At 45.6% G+C, this 23,876-nt stretch overlaps 1 protein-coding gene across 3 annotated transcripts in view; it reads right to left on the reverse strand.

The window, feature by feature from the left end:
* The window catches only part of Insr (insulin receptor), a 140,791-nt gene that overhangs the window by 25,693 nt on the left and 91,222 nt on the right, over nucleotides 1-23,876 (reverse strand). For 2 of the 3 annotated variants that reach the window (XM_032887233.1, XM_032887232.1), the window contains exons 4-11: nucleotides 23,239-23,387; nucleotides 21,877-22,021; nucleotides 17,729-17,943; nucleotides 14,689-14,815; nucleotides 12,693-12,949; nucleotides 9,057-9,224; nucleotides 4,374-4,575; nucleotides 876-911 (exon numbers count right to left, since the gene is read on the reverse strand). In XM_032887233.1, coding sequence (XP_032743124.1) covers nucleotides 876-911; nucleotides 4,374-4,575; nucleotides 9,057-9,224; nucleotides 12,693-12,949; nucleotides 14,689-14,815; nucleotides 17,729-17,943; nucleotides 21,877-22,021; nucleotides 23,239-23,387 — 1,299 coding nt within the window. The remainder of the gene's footprint in view (nucleotides 1-875; nucleotides 912-4,373; nucleotides 4,576-9,056; nucleotides 9,225-12,692; nucleotides 12,950-14,688; nucleotides 14,816-17,728; nucleotides 17,944-21,876; nucleotides 22,022-23,238; nucleotides 23,388-23,876) is intronic. The other variant, XM_032887234.1, reaches the window with a different exon arrangement.

Below are 23,876 nucleotides of genomic sequence, written 5' to 3' on the forward strand. Positions count from 1 at the left end.
TGGAGGGCAGGGAATACTGTCCCCTAGACATGATGTGGCTATTGTGCTCACAAATTCACTTACATAAGACCTGCACAAAATCAAGCCAAGTAAAAATTCCGACACAGGGGAAGGACTACCCCTTTCTGAGGAGCTACTGGCTGCTAATGCCTGCTTGGGAAGGAGAATCACTTCCCTTTGGAGTAGAACTAATTAGATTATTCTCCTTCTGTCTCTTTTACCTTGCTCCTTGTTCCAATAAGAGCTATAATGTAATGATGTCTCTCATCTCCCTGTCTGTGCTGCGTTTGTCTCCCTTGGTGGCCTTACTAAGACTGAAGAGAAATGGTCCCTCAGTCTCCTGCCGAAATTTGGCAACACTGCAATTCTTTGACCTGCCATCTTTTCTTCTCATATTGCATTGTCTAAAGACTCAGAGAAATGGTCATTAAGAATGATGAGGCTGGGTTAATAACAAGTAGCATTCCCTACCACCTGAAGCTAGAACGTCAAGCCTCAGGCGTGATTGTGTGTTCACACCCAGTTACTTGTAGACAGATATTTAGTGAACAGAAGCATGGAGGGAAATGACCCACTGAGGAAGGACCCAGGAACTGTGCCCTTGATCACATATTTTAGGAAGAGTGTGTTAGTTAAAAATTTTCCCTACATTCATGCCCAGATTCCATTTCCCGGTGAAGGTGTTTAATTGGAGAATTTGTGAAGCATCCAGTCTCAAGAGCTGTGCTTACCACATGCAAAAAATTAATTAATTAATTAATTAATTAATTAATTAATTAAAAGTGCCATAAATCCCTAGTATTTTGGACTTAGCCACCCCTCCCACTGATTAACAGCCACAGAGGCCACATAGATGTCCCACAGCTGAGTCATACCTAGTGTCCTCAGCACCATTGCCTGAAGAGGTTTTTCTGTAAAGACAAAATTCATCACTTTGAGGAAAGACAATTTCAACTAAGGGACCACTTGACGGACACCCTTGAGGTAATACTCTCTCCAAAAGAGAACACTGTTATGTCTGCGATGTGGTCTGACTGTGTTTTTCCCAAGTTCATCTACTGGAGATTGGGTCCTTGGAGTGGTAATATGAGGTAGTAGGTAAGAGGCAGGACCTAGCAGAAGCTCAGTATTGGCTCCTCCTCAGCCAACACAGCTTTCTGTCTCACAATAGAACACCTCTCCTCCTTTGATGCCATCTCCCATGATACATCATCACCAAAGCTGCCCAGATCCAAAACTGTGAGCCCCACCAGTCTTTCTTTCTTCATCATGCACTGTCTTAGGTATTTCACTGTAGTAACAGAAAGGAGACTAATACAAGGCCTACCCATCATTGATCAGTGGGAAAGAACTATACCTTTTCTGAAATTGAAGGGAATCCAGGGAGAGAAGAGGAAAAGTGAGATGTTCACATGATGCTATTGCCATGGATGTCAAATCTGACTATACCTAGCCATAAATAGCTCAGCCATTTACACAAGTCCAGCATCATGTAAGTTTCTACTGCTTAGAGTGTGTGTGTGTTTGCACACGCACACGCATGTGTTCACGTGTGCACACAGGACAGAGGACATTCCTCACATGCTGCCTACCTTCTAAGACAAAGATTCTCACTGGCCTGGAATTTGAAAAGTTGAATTGAAAGTGAGATGGCCTGGGGTTGGGGATTTAGCTCAGTGGTAGAGCGCTTGCCTAGGAAGCGCAAGGCCCTGGGTTCGGTCCCCAGCTCCAGAAAAAAAAAAAGAAAAAAAAAGAAAGTGAGATGGCCAGCCCTCAAGCCCCAGGAATCCTACGGTCTCCACCTTCTTAGCAATGGGATTACTATCGAGTGCTACCACACTGTGGTCTTTTAACATAAGTTTTAGGGATGAAACTTGGGTCCTCATGGCTGCACAGTGCGGCCATGCACTTTACTGACTAAACCATCTCCTCAACCCTGTATTTTGGACTCAGTTATAGCAGAAGATTGTATAAAGAAAGAAAAGAGAACAAAATGATGGTTTTGGTGACAAAAATGATGGTGGACAGTGGAACAGACACAGTAGAATTTTGTTTAGTGCAAACAGACTCTCTAGAGTTTGAGGTGCTCAGGAAATGGAACATTGCATCTGATTTGGGAGGCGGGTGGGCAGAGGAGAAATCTAATGAAGAATTTGAGGGAAGGAGACAGAAATGGAAAAATACAAAAGACCTCAGCAGTGGGCGTGTCCAAAGTTCACGTTCTTGGGAACATCTGGAAGTTTCTGGAAGTATATTCTGGATGTCATGTCTGAGAAAAGGCTCTACTAGAAGTTAACAGTTAGAGACCAAGAAGGTTAGCACCCTACGATGCCCAGGATGGGTCCCACTACAGAGGAGTAGCTTGAATCCAAGTATGAAGCACCACTGTTGAGAGTCCCTGTGTGAATCTTACAGGCTTACAACCTTAGAACAGGAAAAGCGATTACAGAATAAACCCATGGGGTCCAGGAGATCTGCACTCTTGGGTTCAACCAACCATGGGGCGAAATTATCTGTAGACCTGTCAGGCAAGATATGCTCCTACTGAAATGGTAGCGTGACCATTACGTGAGAGAACCAACTGCTCTCAGGGATATGAGGCCTGCTCCTCGGGAGAGAGTTCATGTGTAAACCCGTCTGAAAACCTAATTCAGCAAGTTCTATGCCCTAACGGGGCACCTACAACTGTTGTTTTGCTGAATGAACATATTGTCAAACTGCCTTGTGAAGTATCTGTCTGTCACATAGGTGCTCTCTGTGCACTGCTGCTCTCAACCCTGGTCAGAGAAACTACTTTTTACACTGGGCAGAGGGTCATAGCTGATCAATGTGCTCAGAATAAGTGACTGTTGAGTGCCCAGTTCTAAATGGGGAATGCTATCAATGTCACTACCGTGGCTCAGGGAACAAATGCTGCAGAAGAGAAAGTGAAAGAATGTAAGAACCAGAGGATGGGAACTGCTATGAAATGCTGTCTTCTGGACAGGATGTGGCCATTGCACTTATGAACGCCATACAGCACTGGTTACCTGAACAAGACCTGCATGAGCTCAAGCCAGAACTGCTCAATATTCCAGCAGGCAGAACTAACCGGTTCAGAGAGTCAGAAGAGTGAGGAGAAGAAAGAAGAGGACAGAAGGACACGAAAGCGGCAGACATGATGATGGGAGTATAAGGGAGAAGCTGAGGGTCAACACGATCAAGATACATTGATACATGTATCAAACTGTCAATGAATGATCCAGAAAGTTGTGTCACGCTAAACATGTACAGGCTTTTTTCTTGTCATGTCGCCTGTGTGACACAATACTGTGTAAAGATGATGTATACAGCATGTTCATTGTCTGAACATCTTATAAGCTCTCTGAGGATGATTTAATATGGGAAGTAGCGGTCTGTGCACACATTATGACATCTATTTAAGAAACTCGAGAATCTGTGTGTTCAGGGTCCTGGAACCAATCCACGGAGACCCCAAAGGTCATCTGTGTTATGTCCATTGTGCGGATAAGAAACGGGGGCATAGAGCAGTACAGTAACTTGCTCAAACCAGTACACACAAGAGCAGAGAGCCTAGACAGACAACATCCAGAGTCCCTGATGCCCTTAGCTCCAGCTTCTGTAAGACACATACATGGGATGGAAGTAGATTCCAGCACGACTGCTGGCTTTCAGGTCAGACCAGACACAGGAAAAAGAAGAAACTTGTCACCCACAGGCATGTTTATATTTATGTGCACACATATGTACACGAACATGTGATTTACTGGTGTATGTGTGTGTACATACATATCCATAGGGCTATTTCTGTGTGTGTATACATATGTGTATGTGCATATGTGACCCACAGACATATCTATGTGGGTTTGCAACCATGTACAGATACACATGTGACCCACAGGCATTATTTGTGTGTGTATATACATATGTATACATACACTTGTACATGTGTGTGTGCCCAAATACACCTGTGGGTCACATGTGTACTTGCATGTGAACATATGTGTGTAAGTGCACATGTGTGAGCAGGTACACATGCATGTAAAGCTATGGTTCCTCAGATGCCATCCACCTTCATTCAGAAAGGGTCTCTTAGGGGCCCAGATGTTACTAGTTAGACCAGTCTGGCTAGCAGAAAGGCCCAGGAATCCTATGTCTGCCTCCCCAGTGATGGGGAGGATTTTTACTTGGGTTCTGGGTAACAAACTCCAGTCCTTGTGCTTTTAGGGAAAATACATTCCTGAGCCCTCTCCCCAACAACAAACAAGACTGTCTTCCCCTCCAGCCACAAACACACATTTACCTCCTTCCTAACAGAGTCATGGCACCAAGCTAACAGACAGAAAGACAGCTGGCCCATGCAAGGTTCTGACCTGGGAACAAAAACCACGTTGTGCAGGTAATCCTCGAAGGTCTTCCTGAATGAAGACTCCTCCAGCTCCTTCAGGATCTGAGAGTCAGTCTTAGGACATGAGCAGCACTCGCTGGCTGAGTCGTCATACTCACTCTGATTGTGCTTCTGAGAATCGTCAGACTCAAAAGGTGGGGACCAGGTCCGTGAGGGGAGCTTCAGCCCTAGAGAGAGGCAGAATGGGGGCTCAAGTCTCCCGAGAAAACACACACACACACACACACACACACACACACACACACACACACACACGACACAAAGCACACTCCACAATAAACATACACACACAGAGAGCACCATAGTGCATGCTCAGTAAGGTGAAACAGATGAACAGATCTTAGTTCAAGTGTGTGTGTGTGTGTGTGTGTGTGTGTGTGTGCGTGTGTGTGTGTGCGTGTGTGTGTGCGTGTGTGTGTGTGTTATTTAGTCCAGAGGGAATTCCTGAGTGTCATTCCTTAGACCCCGACCATGCCCCTCACTGGGGGTTCTAAGCCAGCACACTATCACAATTCATGTTTCCAGACCTCATCTGTTTGAGACAAGGCTTCACTTTATCCAGTTGGCAATGAACTCCCTCTACACCCTAGATTGGGATAGACGCTCTCCCTTCCTTCCTCATCTTCCCAAAGAGTCGAATTACAGTTTTATATTACCAGGAGCTCCAAAGTTGCTGTGTGTGTGTCTGTGTGCATTCTGTGTGTATGTGTTAACTGTGTGCTCTCACCCATGTGAGAAAATACATGATGTCAAGTGTCTTTTGTAGTCATTTCTTCTTCCTAGTAGTAGTAGTAGTAGTAGTAGTAGTAGTAGTAGTAGTAGTAATAGTAGTAGTACATTAATTTTATGAGGGAGGGGAGGGAGCAAGCCAGGGTGCACATGTGGATGTCATAGGATGACTTTCTGGAATCTATTTCCTTCTTCTAACACGTGGTTTCCACTGATTAATCTGTAAGCAAATACCTTTACCCACGGATATGCCTTGCCAGGCCCCCATCTTAGTCACTGAGAGAGAGTCTCTCACTAGACATGGACTCACAAGCGCTAGGCTAGCTGACCAGTGATCTGCCTGTCTCTGCCTCCCATGTGATGGTTACAGATGCAAGTCATCAAAGCCAGCTTTCTTCTTCATGGGTGTTGGGGATCCAAACTTAGGTCATGCCATTTGTACAGCAAACGTTTTACCCAGCATCATTTTCTCAGCTCCAAAATCACCACAATTAAAAATAAAACCAAATTGTGACAGTCATGGGAAGGTACTACTGGTCATTTATTATATGTATTACCAAAATTATGGTTAAATAAACATCACATCAAGTGCCACCATTGAAACCACGTGTGGGTATGGAGTTCGTGCCACCGTCTATTTACAGGGTGGCACCATTGCCTCTACCCATTTCCAGAACTTTCTCGTCTAAACCGAAGTTCTGTCCTCATTCAACACTGGGGTTCCATTTCCTCCAAACATGGGCTCCATACTCAACTATTTTTAAGCCTCCTTAGTGTAAGCTCTGCCGGCTGGTGAAAGGCGCAGTGGGTGACTTGACTGCCACGCAAGCATGAGGACCTGAATTTAATCCCTAGTGCCCACATCAAAACCAAACATAATAACACACATCTTACTCTTCAGTGCTGTGAAAGTAGAGACAGGGGGATCCCTGGAACTCGCTGGCCAGCCCCTTCAGCCAAATGGGTGAGCATGAGGGTCAATGAAAAACCCTGCCTCAAAAAGCAAGGAACCGCAGAGCAAGACACCTGACATCAACCTCAAAGAAAGCCCTGTGGATGCTTCCAGAAGAGTGTGGAACTGTGTGGAACAGTTACGAAGGTGTGCGTGCATACTGGGAGAGGGCTCGGTCAGACTCCAAACACACGAGTAGAAATGCATATGCTTCTATACACACACATGTGCAAATAAATTCTGTGATGTTCACATATCACTTGTGGTATTCATGGATATAAGGTGATTTTGGTTTTGTTTTAAGACAGGGTCTCAGATACCTTAGAAAGGACTCAAACTTGCTACATAGGTAGGGATGACATTAAATGCCCAACCTTCCTGCTTCCACCTTCCAAATGCTGCAGTGACAGGGCTGGCCCCTACACTGGGTCTATATGGTGCAGGGAATGGAGTCCAGGACTTCCTGAATGCTGGGAAACTTTCTACTGACTAAGCTATACCCTCAGCCTTCGTAAGCACGATTTCCATTTACGGAATGTAAGTTTGCTGCAGTCACCCTGGCATAGTGGAGATCACCTGCCATCCTAACACCCCATCGACAGGGACAGAATGATCAGGGTCATCCTTGGGGTGCACTGTGAGTTTAAGGCCACCCTGGGCCACGTGAAACCTTGTTTAAGACCAAACAACAGCACAATCAAACCTTTTTAAGTTACTGTTTTGTGTTTTAAACAAAACAAACAAAAAGTGCAGCTGTGGCTGGCTGGTGGTTTCCTGTACTCAGATGCAGAGCCAACGAGTCAGAGCCGAGCCCAGGACTGGACTTGCTCTCAAGTTATATAAAGTATGCAGGAGATAAACCAAGTTGGTGATCCTGGCCAGGCAGGGATGATGTCACAGGCATGCATATAGCACATGATCTTAGCGTTGGGACCGTTCCCAGGAATCATCCGTCCTCCGCCCCTTTCCACAAAAGGAGACAGACTACTTGCTGCGTGACTTAGCCAAAACCAGACACCAGGCCAGGGGTGGATCCAGGCACAGACCTCAGCCACACCTCTCCAGCAGCCCCCTTGGCCTGCTTCTACAAGGTCACAGGACAGTGCTAACTGAAAATGAATCAGAGACAAAATCCATCAACTAAGAGAACAGCAAATCTTCACCTTCTCTCTGGTTTAATAAATTTAGTGTTTAGTGTTTAGTGTGTGTGTGTGTGTGTGTGTGTGTGTGTGTGTGTGCGTGTGCGTGTGCGCGTGTGTGCGTGCGTGTGTGCGTGCCTGCCTGCCTGCTAGGGTGGGTAGAGGTCAGATAATAGCTTTTGGAAGTAAGCTCTCTCTTTGCACTGTATAGGGATTCGACTCAAATCATCAGGGTTAGCAGCAAGCACCTCTATCCACTGATCCATATTGATACCCCTATTTTCTTTTTGATAACCCACTTTTAAGTTATTTTGAAATATATAATATACAATATAGTGACCATGCAAGGCAACTCCAGGACAAACACGTGCGCGCGCGCACACAAACACATTCACATACACACTCAAACTCACACACACACTCACACACACACACTCATACACACTCACACACTCACACTCATACTCACACACTTATACACACACACACACTCACACACTCATACACAAACTCACACACACTCACATACACACACTCACACATACACACGCACACACACACCAGCCTCTACAACCAATAATGAAAAGCTTTTGAATGTTTCCATCACAAAGATGTGATGAAGCACTCACTACTCAGACTTACATATTTATGTTTGTGCTCTGTGAGGCTCATAGCTGAATGAAGCATTGAGCGTGTTTTACTCTTCTATGTAGCCCTTGTTTGACTTGCAGTCCTGGGGACTAAACCCAGGGCTTTGGATGTATCAGGTTTTCAGCAACTCCCAGCACCACCCAGAGCATGAATCCATGTACAGTGTCTAAGATGTGTGTGCACTGGGGAGAAAGTGAGGATGGATCCATGGGCAATGCCTAAAAACGTCTGTCTACACTGGAGAAATTGCAAATATAGATCCTTGATCCCTGGACAATATCTAAAGATATGTGTTCACTACGGCGAATGAAGATGGTGAGTGTTGTGAGTCCATGTATAATGTCTACTGGTGTGTGTGTGTATGTGTGTGTGCGTGTGTGTGTGCATGCACACATACGTGTGCTCACAAAGAGAATGAATGAATGAATGAATGAATGAATGAATGGATGGAATAAAAATACTTTTAATTAAGAGAAATGGGTTGGGGCTGGAGAGATGGCTCAGAGGTTAAGAGCACCGACTGCTCTTCCAGAGGTCCTGAGTTCAATTCCCAGCAACCACATGGTGGCTCACAACCATCTGTAATGGGATCTGGCCCCCTCTTCTGGTGTCTGAAGACAGTGACAGTGTACTCATACATAAAATAAATGAATAAATCTTTTTAAAAAACAGGTTGAGGGTGCATCCCTGTTGTAGAGTGTTAGCACCCATACAGCCCTGGGTTTGAGTCCCCAGCGCTGTGTAAACCAGGCGTTGTGGTATAGTCGTGTAAACACTTAGGAGGTAGAGGCAGGAGGTGCAAGAAATCCACTATCTTCCTCAGCTACATAGTGAGTTTGAGATCAGCTTGGCTTCAGGAGACTGTCTCAAAACCAAGCAAAAAAATTATAAACTAAATATACAGCATTTTTGGACATACCAGAGTTATTCTCCGACCTCTACATACACACGCACACACAAAACTACACACCCATACACATCTACACACAGTGCATACATGTACGCACACACGTAAAGTGTGTCTTATGTGAGACAGAATGGAGTAGGTGCATGTGTGCACATGTATGCATGCGTACACGTGTGCATGTGTACACATCCTGGGAAACAGGAAAGAAGATCTGTGTCTCCACAAGAGAATCGAGGTACAATGACCTCCATTACAGTAGCCTGCGCTCACCTTTGAGACAATAATCCAACTCGAACAGCTCGCTGTCCTCCGCCTGCCTCTCCCAGTAGACCAGGTAGTGTGTGATGTTGCCATTGGGGTCCGAGGGGGGCTTCCACTTTAAGATAATCTGAGATGAGGAGTTGGAAACTGATATGGGATCCAGGGGAACAGAAGGATCTGTAACGAAGAGAAGGAACAGATTTACCACAGGGGAGAACATGGAAGTTGTTGGGTGTCAGGGAGGAGTGGCCCAAGTGATAGCACGGTTGTTTTCTACAGCATTATTTAACATTGGAGAAAAGTAGGGACAGGTAAAATGCTTGCCCGGCCCAGGCAGGAATGACCAGATTCCTGCTCATTCACACTGTGGATTACATGGTCACCATTTATTCACTTACTCCATTTATTCATTTACTAGGGCACTAGGATGATATCCCTGGGTCCAAAAGAGAATCGAGGAAAGAAATGGATTTGGGGAAACAAAATCAAACCCAGTCACCGAGAGTACTTGAAAACATCAAACTGTTTTTGTTTGTTTATTTGTTTTTGAGACACTCTCATGTAGCCCAGGCTAGCCTCAAACTTGATAATGTAGCAAAGAATGGGCTTGAACTCCTGATCCTCCCGAGTTCTGGACTGAGAGACATGCACCACCATACCTGGTTTATGTGGTTCTGAGGGACTTGGGGGACTTAACCTAGGGCTTCACACATGCTAGGCAAGCACTCTACCAACCAAGTCACATCCCCAGCCCCGGAGGTGACTGTCACGCAACATCCTTCAAAATACACCCTAAATTCTTCCTCTGAAGAGCAGTGGTACCTGTGTCTAGGGAGATGGCTCAGTGGTAAAACACTTGCCACAGAAGCATAAGGTCAAGTCGTAGCCCCAATACCCACATAAATGCCAGGCAGCAATGGCTGTATCAGTCTTCCTATAAACCCAGCACCGAAAGACGGGAGCAGCCACTAGCTTACTGAGAGACATGGCCCCAGTACATAATGTGGAAAACAACTAGGGAAGACCCTAACGTCAACCTCTGGCACATGTCACATTCAACTATGATCACACACACACACACGCACGCACACACACACACGCACGCAGGAATGCACACACAGAGGAACACACAAAAGCACACACTCAAACGGTTGAGACTGAAAGAGTTGGGAGGACAAGGACCACTCCAAACAGAAAGAAAAAAGTGTGCAAATACGAGGAAGGCAAAAGTTTGTAGAAAGTACACTTGGTCTAGATAGACGATGAAAACCCTCTACCAACCAAGACCCCATGTGGAGTCTGGGTCTTCACCAACCTGGATGAAGACCCAGGACAATGGATGACGCTAGGATTCTACCCTTAGTGAGGATTTCCAGCTCTCTGCATGTTGACATTTGGGGCTGATACCTCCTTGTCTACCATCCCACTTCCCAACTGCGACCAACCGAAATGTCTCTAGCCATTGCCAGGCATCCTCACTCCATTGGGAGGGACAGAATTATCTCCATTTGAGACGTACTAAGCTAGGAAGAGGAGTCAGTTGACAGAAATGTAGCTAGGCTGCCATGAGACATGATAGTCATGAGGAGGAAGGAAAAGCAAGGGAAGGAGACAGATGTCGAGATTAAACGAGGTCACACTGTGTGTAGCTGGGAGATGCTCACACGAAGTCACTCTTTCTAGGCTTGAAAAGCTGTCACAGCAGGAAGGAAAACGTATGTGGTGTCCTCCATTTTATAACTGCAGTGAGTACTGGGAACCACACACGGCACTGAACGATCACAACTTCCTTCACGCACATAGAACTAAGTCTAACTTCTAACCAGTAGAAACTAACAATAGCAAGTCATGAAATAGAACAACATAATAGTTGTTGCTATTTTCTGGGGGTTTGTTCGTTTTTTTGAGACTGGGTCTCATATAGTCCAGGTTGGCTTCAAACTTAATGTCGATAGGTGTGAACTCCTGATCCTCCTGCCTCTACCCCCAAACATTTCACTATTATTTTATTGTTGTTTTAAGGTTGTGACAAGGTCTTAATATGTAATCCAGGCTGGCCTCAAACACACAATTCCCTTGCCTCAGCCTCCCAAGTGATGAGACTACAGATGTGTATACCAGGGCTAACTCTCATTTTTAATTAACTAATTAAGATACTTATTGATTGAATTCACTTCTTTTTTTTTTGTTTGTTTTGTTTTTTTTTTTGTTTTTGGAGCTGAGGACCGAACCCAGGGCCTTGCGCTTGGTAGACAAGCACTCTACCACTGAGCTAAATCCCCAACCCCCTTGAATTCACTTCTTAAGAGACCAGTCTCACTGTGTAGCCCTGCTTGGCCTAGTAGTCACTACACAGACCAGGCTGGGCTTCAACTCACAGAGGCCCATCTACCTCTGCCTCCCAGAATTAAAGGTATCAACCACCACACTCGGACTCTCCCCTCTCCAAGTCAGAGATCGAAGACAGTCCTTTGTGGGTAATCACAGCTGTTCTGAGTTCAAGAATGCGTGTGCTACAAGTGTATGTGTTATATGTGTGGCATGTGTCCATTTCTGTTATATGTGTGCACATGTGTGTGTATGTGTGTGTGCACTTACATTGTGTGTTAGATGTGTGAATGTGTGTTTTAGTATATGTTCAAATATGTTTTATGTGGTTTGTGAGCATGTTATATGTGGTATGTGTGTGCATACACATGTGCTACATGTGGTGATTGTGTGATATGTGATATCTGTGTGAGTATTATAAGTAGTATGTATGTTATATGTGTTATGTATAGGCACATTTGTGCATGTGTGTTACATGTAATGTGTGTGTTATATGTAATATGTGTGCATATTATATATGTTGGGCAGGTGTGTATGTGTGAGTGTATGCTGCATATGGTATGTGTTATATGTGGTATGTGTGTGCATATACATGTGCTACATGTGGTGACTGTGTTATATGTGGTGTCTGTATAGTATATGTAGTATGTGTGTTATATATATGCATGCTTACACATGTGTGTTACATGCAATGTGTGTGTTATATGTAACATGTGTGTATATTATATATGATGGGCAGGTGTACATGTGTGTTGCATATGGTATGTGTTAGATGTGCTGTGTGTGTATACATGTGTGTATTACATGTAGCATGTGTTATATGTGGGAGGTGTGCATGTGTGTATTAGATAAGTGGTGCCTCTGCATGCGCAGAGCCCAGCAGAGGAATCAGGCATCCCATTCTATCACTGTCTACCTTACTCTTTTGACACAGGATCTTTCATTGAAACTGAAGCTAGGCTGGCAACTATCAAACCCTAGCATCACCTTGCCCCGTCCCTGAGCCCCAGCGCTCTGGGAGTAGAGGCAAGTACATGGAAACCCTTGGGACCCAGGACTCCGGAGCACGAACACGGTCATACCCAGCTTTCAATGTGAATGGGAGCATCGCACAGTCTTACCCACCAAGCCATCTTCCCAACCCAAAAGGGAGCTCTCGAACTCTGAAGTGGCTCATGGGTTATAGTCACTATATATGAAAGCATGAGCCTCAGCTCTTAGCTCTACAGGCCGACCACAGCAAAGCCTGTTAAGAAGCTGCCTACCAAAGATTCAGCGTCGGTTCAACAGCAAAGCCTATTCCCAGGACACACTTACTGGTGGCATCTGTTTGCACATAGATGATATCACTTTTGGCTCCATAGGTCCGGCGTTCATCAGAGAAGGTAACCAAGGTCTTGACAAAGATGGCGTACTGGGTCCAGGGTTTGAGGCCCCGCATCAGCCACCCAGGGTGGCTTGGGGTCTGAGACTTAGGGTCGTTGGACCTCTGGGGCGGGTCAATATCCACCACAGTCCAGCTGTTGGAGCCACACGCATCCTGCCCGTCAAACTCTGTCACGTTCTGATAAGGGCTTTTGAGAAATGAGAGGGAGAGGTGGGTTACCACTGTGTGAATGTCAATCTCAGTACTAAGTGGAGTGGGGACCTTGGAGAGTTACGAGATGTAGACTCACTTCTTCTCTCTTTGATTTAGTGTTCAGGTGCAGGTGTGTGTGTGTGTGTGTGTGTGTGTGTGTGTGTGTGTGTGTGTGTGTGTGTGTGTGTGTTTACAGGGTGAAGTGTATGTGCGTGGACCTAGAGAACAGCATCAGGTTCCATGAACTTTGTTTTTTCTGTCTGTTGAGACGGACTCTAGTCCTAGTTGGCTTCAAACTCACAGATGTCTACCTGCCTCTGTGTCCTCAGTGCTGGGACTAATGGCATTCACATCTGAGTGCCACCTGTGTTTGCAGTCCTAAAATTCACCTCCAAAGCTACTCTGGCTAGTCAGAGCCCCCAAAGGATCTGTCCATGTCTGCTTCTTTGTACTTTGAGACTTTAAGTACATTCCACAGCATGCGTCTTTCTAGAAGTATGAATGTGCATCTGGGTGTGTGCAGTCACATGTATGTGCTTTCAAGGGCCAGAGAGAACACTGGACCCCCTGGTTCCGATGGTTGAGAGATGCCTTACTCGGATGCTGGAAATCGAACTGAGGTCCTTGGAAGCGTGGTACGCACACTCAACTACTGAGCTTCCTCTCAGCCTCTCGAAAGTGAGCTTTTCCATATTTCCCATTCTGGATGTGGGTCTTCTCCCAAGCTCGCGGCATGAGTGTGATGAGTTCACACGCTCACAGAGTATCAGTTCTCAACTTACCATGGAGCCATAAGGGTAAATAACTAAGGCTCTGTGGCACAGCTAGGGTGTGTGGTGTGTGGTAGCTTAGGTGTAGTCAAGGCATTCTTTTTTTTTTTTCTTCCCACTCCAACATTTTCTATGTTCCCCATAGAAAATTTCATATTCCCTACATGAGTCAGCAACATATGACCGCTGGGCCTGTGAGATGGCTCAGTGGACAAAGAGCTTGCCGTACAAACACGAGGACCAGAGTTCGATCCCTAGCACCCATGGAAGGGCCAGGTGTGGTAATGAACATTTGCAATGCCGGCACCGTGAGATGGAGACAGGTGGATACACCCCCAGCCTAAATGAAGAGGAAAATGGGAGGAGCTGTGCAGTGCTGACTACGGGACATGGCGGACATGGCATGGTCGCTCCACACAGCAACTCATGCCAGCTGTGACTGCCTGAACCAGATCAAGCCAATCGACATTTCAGCAAGGATGGCGGAGGGCGCCAAGGTCCTCTCCTAGAGGAGGAGTAGTGTCCGTTTGGGGACATGGATGCTCTAGTGGATATCTCCATGTGCATGCATGCACTCATGGGCAGCACTTACTGAATTCAATTACTGTTCTTGTTAACAACACAGAGAGCATGTGAAGCTGAGGGATGGACACACTAGGGGATGGTGGAGGGAGAACATGGTGGGTGGATATGATCACACTATACTACAGAGATGTGTGAAAATGTAAAAGAATGCGTAAAACATCTTCTTCTAAAGGGGAGCATGATCTGAGCACCAGCATTCATCTCTCTGCTTCCGGTCAGCCGTGATGTCATGTGACCAGCTGCTTCGTGTTCCTGTTGCTATGACAACCCCACCATGTACACTGTGAGCCAAGATGGAACTCCCCTTCCTTAAACTTCTTCTTGACAGCCTTTGTCTGTCTCTGCAACAAGGAGCAAACATCTACCTCCTCTTACTTACGCCTCTTTGTAGAACAGCATGAATCCCAGGAGATCTCGGAAGTCAGGGGGCCAGTAGGGCTCCCACCTCAGCAAGATCTTGTCAAAAGATGTCCGGATGAAAGAGAATTTAAGTAATTCATTTTCACCTAGAAAGGGTCAAGAAAAAAAAAAGTCAGGCAATTGGATTGAATAGTTAGCTTCAGACCAAAGTAGTCAGCCTCCTGCCTCTACCTGGAAGAGAGTTAGATCGAAGGATGGCAGGAGACCCTGTCTTCATTTTGTTGCTGTGATAAAATATCATAAGAAAAAGCAGCTTAAGGGAGGAAGAGTTTGTTTAGCTATGATTACGGGTCAGACTGTCATTTCAGGGAAACTAAGGCAGTGAGCCATTGATCATTTCTCATCATCCACAGTCAACGGCAGAGAAGAGGACATGAGGATGATGCCTGCCGGTTGCTCAACTTAGCTTTCTCCACTCTCATGCTCAAGACCCAGTCCGTGGAATGGCTCTTCTCATTTCAACAATCAATCAAAAACAAAGCCAAGCCAGCCAAGTCTACTTGATGAGCTCTGGGCCAGCAAGAAACCCTCTAAACAATCAATCGTCAACCAAGAAAATGCTCCACAGGCATAACTGAGGACCAGCCTGACTACTGCTTACATGGGCCTCATCCACATAAGTAGCAACTGGTCCTGCTGAGTTTGAAAGGTGAGGAGTCAGCAGATAACTCGGTATTGAAGACCACGCTGAATCTAATGCTCAACTGAACCCTGGATGATCCAGGCCAATGCAAAAAGAACAGCTAATTGGCCACTTTTGAGCAAAGGGATGGTCTCGGTTATGTGTGTGTATGCGTACGTGTATATGCATACGTGTATGCATGCTCATGTATTTGCAGGTGTGATGGCTAATCTTGGTCATCAACTTGACACACCTGGGAAGAAGAACCTCACTGAAAATCTTCCTCCATGAGATTGGCCTGTGGTCATGTCTTTGAAGCATGTTTTTGACTGATGATTAATGTAGGAAGGGCCCAATCTATTATGGGCAGTGCCATGCCTGGGTAGGTTGCCCTGGGCTTATATAAGAAAGGTAGCTAACCCATAAACAACATTCTTCCATGGTCACTGCTTCAGTTCCTGCCTCCGGGCCTTGAGTTTTTGCCCTGAGCTCCCTGAATGATGCATTGTGATCTGGAAATGTGAGAGAAAATAAATCGTCCCCAAGAAGCTTTGGATGAAAGCAACAGAACTGACCCATTTTTCTAGCCCCAAACTTCATCTTGTCACTGCTTCCCAGGTGATATACACTGCTGCATATATTTCATCAGCCATGATGCCCTCAGCATTAGTTTTATGCTTATGGGACATAAAACATTGTGCTTTGTGCAACTGGTTCGGACAAGATACGTAAACCCTGCCTTGGCAGGCTGCGAAGACGGTTTACTTGGTGAATGCTCTAAGTGTGTGAATTCTCAGGAATAAGCCTGGGGATCTGAGTTCTGTCCACAGAAGCCATGTTTTGGGGGAGAGGAGAAGGAGGAAGAATTAAAAAGGAGAGGAGGGGGCAAAAGAAGAGGAGAAGGAGGAGAAGGAAGAAAAAGGAGGAAGAAAGAGGAGGATGTAAGGGAAGGGAGTAAAGGAGAGAGGGAGGGAAGGAGGGAGGAAGGAAGGGAGAGAGAGAAGAAGAAGGAGGAGGAGGAGGAGGAAGAGGGGGAGGAGGAGAAAAGGGGAAGGAGGAGAAGAAAAACCTCCAGGCATCATGGCTGTGATGGTTTGAACAAGGCTAACCCCCATAGGCTCATGTTTGAATGCTTGGTCTCCAGTTAGGCAAACAGGGGTCCCTGCAGGGAGGCCAGGATAGGTCATTGTGTGAATATGTGAAAATGAAGCCCCAATAGCATTGGAGACCCCAGGACATTGGAGATGCCAGAGTTATGGGCTATCTGCCAAGGAGAGCTACCCAAGGGAGAGAAATGTGTTGCATTCAACAAAGCTGGAAAGGAAGAGCCACCTAATACAGAGTTTGGAGTTTGCCGTTCTGGGCTTCAGTCTTGCATTGGTCCAGTATTTCCTCACTGTGCTCCTTTCCTCCATTTTGGAATGGCCATGCATATCCTGTGCCACTGTGTGTTTTAAGTATGTGATGTACTTTTTGATTTTCCTGGTAGCATAGCAAAGAGATCACCTCCAGTCTCAGAAGAGACTTTGGTTGTTTTAAAGTGTTGAGACTGGGATAGAACATGGGGGATTTGCAGTTGGACCGAATGGATTTTGTGTTACGATATGTCTACAAGTCTACAGAGGCCAGGGAGTGGAGCATGGTAGTTTGAATAAGAAGAGTCCCACAGGTTCATGTGTTTAAACGCTGAATCCCAAGTAGAAGTGTTTGGAAAGAATTAGAGGGTGAGTCTTGTTGGGGGATATGGCCTTGTTGAAGGAAGTGTCACTGGGGTGCATTTGACGCTCAAAAGTCCATGTGGGGCCCAGGCTCTCTCTTCTCTCTGCCTCTGCCTGTGGATCAGGATATGAGCTCTCAGTCTCTGCCTGTCTCTCTGCCTCTGTGGTTCCCACCATGATGACAACAGCCTAGGCTTCCGAAACTGAGCCAGCCCCAATTAAATGCTTTCCTTTATAAAAACTGCCTTGGTCATATGTCTCTTCACAGCAGTAGGACACTTCTATCCTCAGTACTGAAAAAGTAGGAAAGACATTTTCCTGTGGTTCTTAGATGAGTCTAAAAAGGCTATTGTTGAGCTCTAGGCAGAAAAAAATATATCTAACAAAAAATAAATGGTGGATGATCCCCAGAGAATGATACTTGATGCTGTCCTCTGTCCTCCACAGACACATGGACTCTATCCACAAACACACATACACGTATTCACACACATGTACACATACACACATAGGCATACATATACCCACCTGCCTTTTGTATTTTAAAACTCCTCTCACATAAATCTATAGCTCAGGAAACAGCAATGGCACCTTCTTGGCAGCTAGGGTAGTAGCTGCCAGAGGGCAGCCACTGGGGACCTAAGAATGAAGCAGCTTACAGGATGCCTGGTCCCCGTTGGTCTTCAGGGCAATGTCGTTCCTCTCCTGGCGGCCCTTGGTTCCGGACACTTCCTCCATCTTGTGGATCTCAGACAGGCAGAGTTTGGGGTTGTAGTGGAAGAAGAGCTTGCCCTGAGTGATCGTGAGGTTGTGCTTGTTCCAGTCCCACAGCTGCCTCAGGTTCTGGTTGTCCAAGGCATAGAAAGAATAGTTCCTACAGAGACACACACACACATACTGACGACCAGTGTTTAGTTTCAGGATGTCAGCTGCCACAGAGCGCACTAGGTGGGTTGGTAATTTTGTTTTAAAAAAAGAAGAAATGAACTTGAGAGGAAGATGGGGTGGGATGGTCTATGTGGAGTAAGAGGGGTGCCTGGTGGCTGATTAGGATCAAAATACATTCTACGTACAGGTGCAAGGATATCTTTGGAAATATGAAGAACAAAGAAGCTGATAATTTTTTATGCCAGGAAAGTATAGAATACTCTCCCAGACTCCCCCAGTAAGAGAATGGGGCGTGGCTCAGTGGTCGAGCCCCTGCCTAGAATCCCCCAGTGAGGAGCTGGGGGCGTGGCTCAGTGGTAGAGCCCCTGCCTAGAATCCCCCGTTGAGGACTAAGGGCGTGGCTTAGGAGTAGTGCACTTAACTAGAATTCTCCAGCGAGGGGCTGGGATGTAGCTGAGTAGTCGAGACCCTGTCTGTAATCCCCGACTACGCAACGGCAGAGTGCTGGCTTAGCACGCATCGAGCACTAGATACAATTCTCGGTGGGGCAAAGTAAGAGAGAGAAGAAAAGAAGGAGCTAGAGAAGAAAGAAGAAGCAAAGATGGAGGACGAAGAAGGTGCAGAGGGAGAACAAGAGTGGAGGTCGGGCTAGGTTTGGGAGGAGGGAAAATTGAAGACATATAACCATATAAACTGAACCCGGAGGAAGAGCAAAGTAGTGTTCTTTACCCAGCAGGTTTGAGGAAATACCCAGAAGCTGCAATAAAATGAACCCTTGAGTCTACTGTATACTAGACCAAAGCCATGAATATATATCCTTCTCTGGAAGAAGGAGAAAAGAGGTGGAGGAGGAGGAGGAGGAGGAGGAGGGGGAGGAGGGGGAGGAAGAGGAGGAGGAAGAGGAAGAGAGAAGAGCAGAGAAGCAGAACGAGGAAGAAAGGAGGAGAAAGGAAGAGAGAGAGAGAGAGAGAGAGAGAGAGAGAGAGAGAGAGAGAGAGAGAACAAAAGAAAAAAACTCTAGGTTATACAATCCCTATGGGCATTACAGAGCTAAAGGTTTTATATATTCTTGATGGGTTTTATCAGACTTGTGTTGTGGGACAATTAGCAGCCTACTAGCAAGTGATGAGTAGGGAAAGGAAGCACATGGACCTCCATGATGGACACAGAAGTTATACCCTGTGTACCATGTGAACAGGCTTATAGTTCCAAACTGCCTTGAAAGGCGGGGGCGGGGGTGGGGTAAGCATTGGCGACATAGCCTGGTTTGTAGAGTGCTTGCCCTAGTATTCACAGGCCATGGATTCCAGCCCAGCACCGCATACCCCAGGAAATAAAAGCAGAAGGAAAAGAAGTTTAAGGTCATCAGAGCAAGTTCAAGGCTAGGCTGGGCTAAATGAAAATGAGTCTTGATCTGACAGATAGATTAGATAGATAGATGGATGGATGGATGGATGGGTGGATGGACTGATTTTCAAGGAAGTACCACAAAAGGGAAGATGAAAAAATTCCAGGTTGTTTTAATTAATGATTCTAAAATTGAACATTTGAGACATAATGGGCTAGGTAAGTTTTTAAGTTGAGCCCCAGAACACTAAAAGTCTCATTCGTGACTTATAATTCTATTGGACAGCTCTGGTTGGTTCCAGAAAGCCCAGCCAATCCAAAGACCCTGGCTTTAACATAAAAAATATTAATGACAGAAATATCAGCATAAGCAGATGGGTTTTTTAGGGGAGCAAATCTAAACATGGTGAACTTAGTTCTCAAACACCTTTCCAGCCTTCTTTTCTATTGCCTTTCTCAATCACAGAAGTTTGAAAAGATGGATAACTGTTCTCCCCACCTCCCTCATAGCTTTCCAGCAATTGCCATGTGACCCAGGTCTGTCAAATAAAATAGAAATGGGAATCAAGTTTGGGGATAAAAACGATGGAAGGCTGCAAACATGTCTGGTTTGGTTTGGTGTTACATTCCTGTTTCTTTGGGTTTTTTTTTTGTTTTGTTTTGTTTTTTTTAATGGTTTTGAGAAATGTCTCTCTCTGTAGCCCCAGCTGGCCTTAGAAATCACTACATTGACCAGGCCAGGCAGGCCCTGAGAGCTGTCTCTTTCCACCTCTTGTCCTGGGATGAAACGTGCACATCAGCAACCCAGTTGTATGGTTCTGCTTTAAGACAGTGTGGATTAGCATGTCCTTTTACACCTTTCCCTATTTGCTGTTGTTTTTTCCAGTGATGAGACCGAGTACAGGGCACTCATTCTGAGCCCACAAGAAACACAAAATCTAATTTCTCTATTGCATTTCTCAATGACCCTCCACAGACTTGTTGCTCATGCATATCTCCACTTTTTAAACACCACACTCAGGACTTCGATTGGTTTAAGCAACTTAAGGACTGCAGGACCTGAAGGAGAGCAGAGCAAAAGAGAGTTCCAGAAACAAGGATGGATAACTGGGGTCAGAACTGCACTTGCTTTATCTGAGATTCCCAGTGGTCACCTGAGACAATCTACAGAGTCAGGCTTAGAGTCATGGATAGGGAGAGAAGTCAAGACTAAATATTGCAGCTTAGGTACGGCAAGATCCCAAGACAAGGAGCCCATGTTGCCAACTCAGAAAGAAAATGGAGACTGAGAGGAAAATTAGGATGGACACCTGGGGGTGGCTGTGAGGATACCTTAAAGAGGTGGAATTCCAGGGGCCAGAAAAGACGAAGATCTTGACTATGATCTCTGATAAGCAAACAAAAGGTCTTGTTGGGGAAAGGGGGGAGGGGGGCGGGAGTGGACATGAGACCTTATGTTGAACCTTCTACAAGGCTGATTAATTCATTAAAATTTCAATGACCATGGAGAAGTTAGACTGTTGCAGGTCCAAAGTCTAATCACAATTTATCCTGGTCTGACTTTAACCCTCTTAATAGTCACTCTTGCCCACCTCTGTACGTGACCTAACATCCTTGTGACTAACATGTAAACCTTTTGGAATGTACTAGCATAGCAGACCATCAGCTTCTATTAACCAAAACACTAAGATGACTTGTGAGGCCTAAAGCAGAGATTTCCCTGGTTTTCTGATACTCACCTCTTTGATGTTTATACCAACATATTTTAAAGGTGCCAAGGGGTTTATGACTTTGTGTTCTATTAGTATAAAAATATTCTGGGACTGTTACCACATTGGAATATGTAATTTGGGATAACCTTGATCAGTGTTCCTGGCTGCTCATAATTGGTTCCAGTATAAACTATCCCTTATCCCTTTAAGGTGATAGTTTTGAACTGACAGAACCAACTGGAAAAGTTTCCAAACATGGCTGTGACCAGGCATTTATCATACTCCATTCTCAGTGTAGTTTTGACAGAGGTACACACCATTAGCAAATTCCAGCCAGTACCCTCTGGCTTCCCTAGAAAGACTATAAAGTAGATTTTGTGTTCCTTGCTAAATGGATATTCACAAATGTCTCAGGCATTTTCATCTAACACAGGCTTTATTTTGGTTCAGTTGGATTATAAAAAACAAAAGCCCTAAGTTTTCATGTGTATGTGCATGCATGTACTCACACATGCATGGGTGAAAATTTGTGTTGCATGTGCACGAATGTCTTCATGATTGTGGAGAACAGAGGAAAACCTGGCTGCCATTCCTTAGACCTTATTCACCCTGGTTTTCTGAGTCAGGGTCTCTCACTGGCCTCAAACCTGGTAAGGATTGACTAGCCAGGGAGCCCCAGGGATCCTGCCTCTGTGTCCCCAACACTACTAGGCCTGCCTTTTTTCTAAACCTGTGATTAAATTCAGGTCTTTATGTTGCAAAGTAAGCAGTTTATCCAGAGAGCCATCTCCCCATCCCTGTGTTCTCCTAATTCACGAGTTTCTTGGTTGGCAGTCTCAAACACAGTCCGGCTGACATACCCAATTTCCAAGGTCTCTCCTCGAATCAGATGTAGCTTCCTGAAGAAAGAAAGTGACACCAGAGCATAGGAGCGACGGATCTTTAGGAACCCTGAGATTTCTTCAATGAGGCCAAGGTTAGCCTCTAGTTCAGCTGCCAGGTTGTCTACGAAAAGGAGGAAATGCCCATGAGTGTCTACAGAACTGTTTCACCCAGTGTGCGTGTGCGTGTGTGTGTGTGTGTGCGTGGGGGGGAGGGGCAAGTGTGCACATTCCTGCAAACCTGTTATCCCAGCACCCAGGATGTGAAGGAAGGAGAATTAGGAGTTGGAAGCTATCTATGGCTAGGTAGTGAGTTTAAAGCAAACTCCAATACAGCATGCTTGCTTTTATTTTATTTCTATTTTTGAAACAAAGTCTCATGGAGCCCAAGTTTGCCTCAGATCTACTATTCACGTAAGGATAACTTTGAACTTCTGATCTTCCTGCCTCTCCATTCCCCCAGAGCTGTGACTTCACCAGTGTGCCACAGTAACAGTACTGAGAACTGAAATCCACGAATCCACAAGTGCTGGGTAAGACCTCTGCCTACCTTAGCACTACCCATAGTAAAGCTTTGGTTTGGCTTGGCTTGGTTTGGCTTTACCTTGGGCCTTTCTTTATTTATCTCTTTGATATGGGGTCTCACGTAGTCTAGGCTGACTTCAAACTCACACTTGAACGTCTCCTACCTCCATTTCCTCAGTGCTGAGAGAGCAAGTGCATACCAGCAGACTCGGTGCACATTAGTAAGACTGGGTCCCGGGGGCTGTAGAGATGGCCCAGAATTAATTAATAGAATTTGTTGCTGTCACAGAGGACCAGGGTTCAGTTCCCACATCCACATGGCAACTCACAATCAACTCTAACTGCAGTTCCAGGGTATCACACGCCCTCTTTTTCTGTGGCCACCACATATATACGGTGTATATACATATAACCAGGCACAACATCTTACACATAAGATAGAGAGAATACAGATTCCTGCTGCAGATTGGAAAATAAGAATTTTAGACAGAGGTAGAACCATAGCATTTTCATTTTGGACTTTGAGGCAACTCCTGGTAAGAGTCGCCTACTTAAGAGGGCCATGGACAGATGTGTCACTTTGTTTGCTTGTTATGTTGTTGTGTTTCCTTAGACAAGGTTATGTCATCCAGGTTAGTCTGAACTTGCTAGATTAAAGCAGTCCTCCTGCCTCAGCATCCTGAATAGCTGAGACCACAGGACTGAAGTGAATATGCCCATGAAAGTTGAGGGGAATATTTGGGGTACCTTGAGCTATGCACTTCCCTGCTCACAGCTCATACATAGGAAGAGGGAGACCCTCCAAACAGTACTCACTGCCCCCGCGGATGTTGATAATCAGGCTGCCATTGATCACAGTGCAGCCTCGGAGCTCCTGGGCAGATGTCACGGAATCAATGGTCTTCTCGCCTTCGAGGATTTGGCAGACCTTAGGACAGGGTCCCAGACACGGGGTGCACATCAAGCTGAGAGTGGAGCAGAGATAAAGAGATCAATGAGAGGCCCAGGATTCCCACACCCCATCATTGGGAAGACAGCATGCTTCACGGGAATCCAGTGGCAAACTTAGTCTATTACTCTAAAGTGGATGTGCTGACTCAACACGTGGTTGAGTTAGCGTTAACGGCCAACAGGATTTAGCCTAGAGTCATCTTGAGGGGGTCTCAGTTGAGGAATTGCCTTGATCAGACTGGCCCATGACTACGACTGTGAGGAGTTATCTACTGTTGACTGATGGGGGAGGGCCCACAGAGGGCGGCCATTTCCGAGGCAGGAGAGCCTAATCTACATGAGAAAGCTAGCTGCACATGACTTACAAACTGAGCCAGTAAGCATCATTGCTCTGACAGTGGATGTCAACCTGAGGATTGCCACCCCTTTGGTGTTCACATATTAGATCTCCTACTCATCAGATATTACATATTATGACTCATAACAGTAGCAAAATTACAGTT

This window comes from Rattus rattus, chromosome 16, assembly GCF_011064425.1.
Source record: "Rattus rattus isolate New Zealand chromosome 16, Rrattus_CSIRO_v1, whole genome shotgun sequence".
NCBI lineage: Eukaryota > Metazoa > Chordata > Mammalia > Rodentia > Muridae > Rattus > Rattus rattus.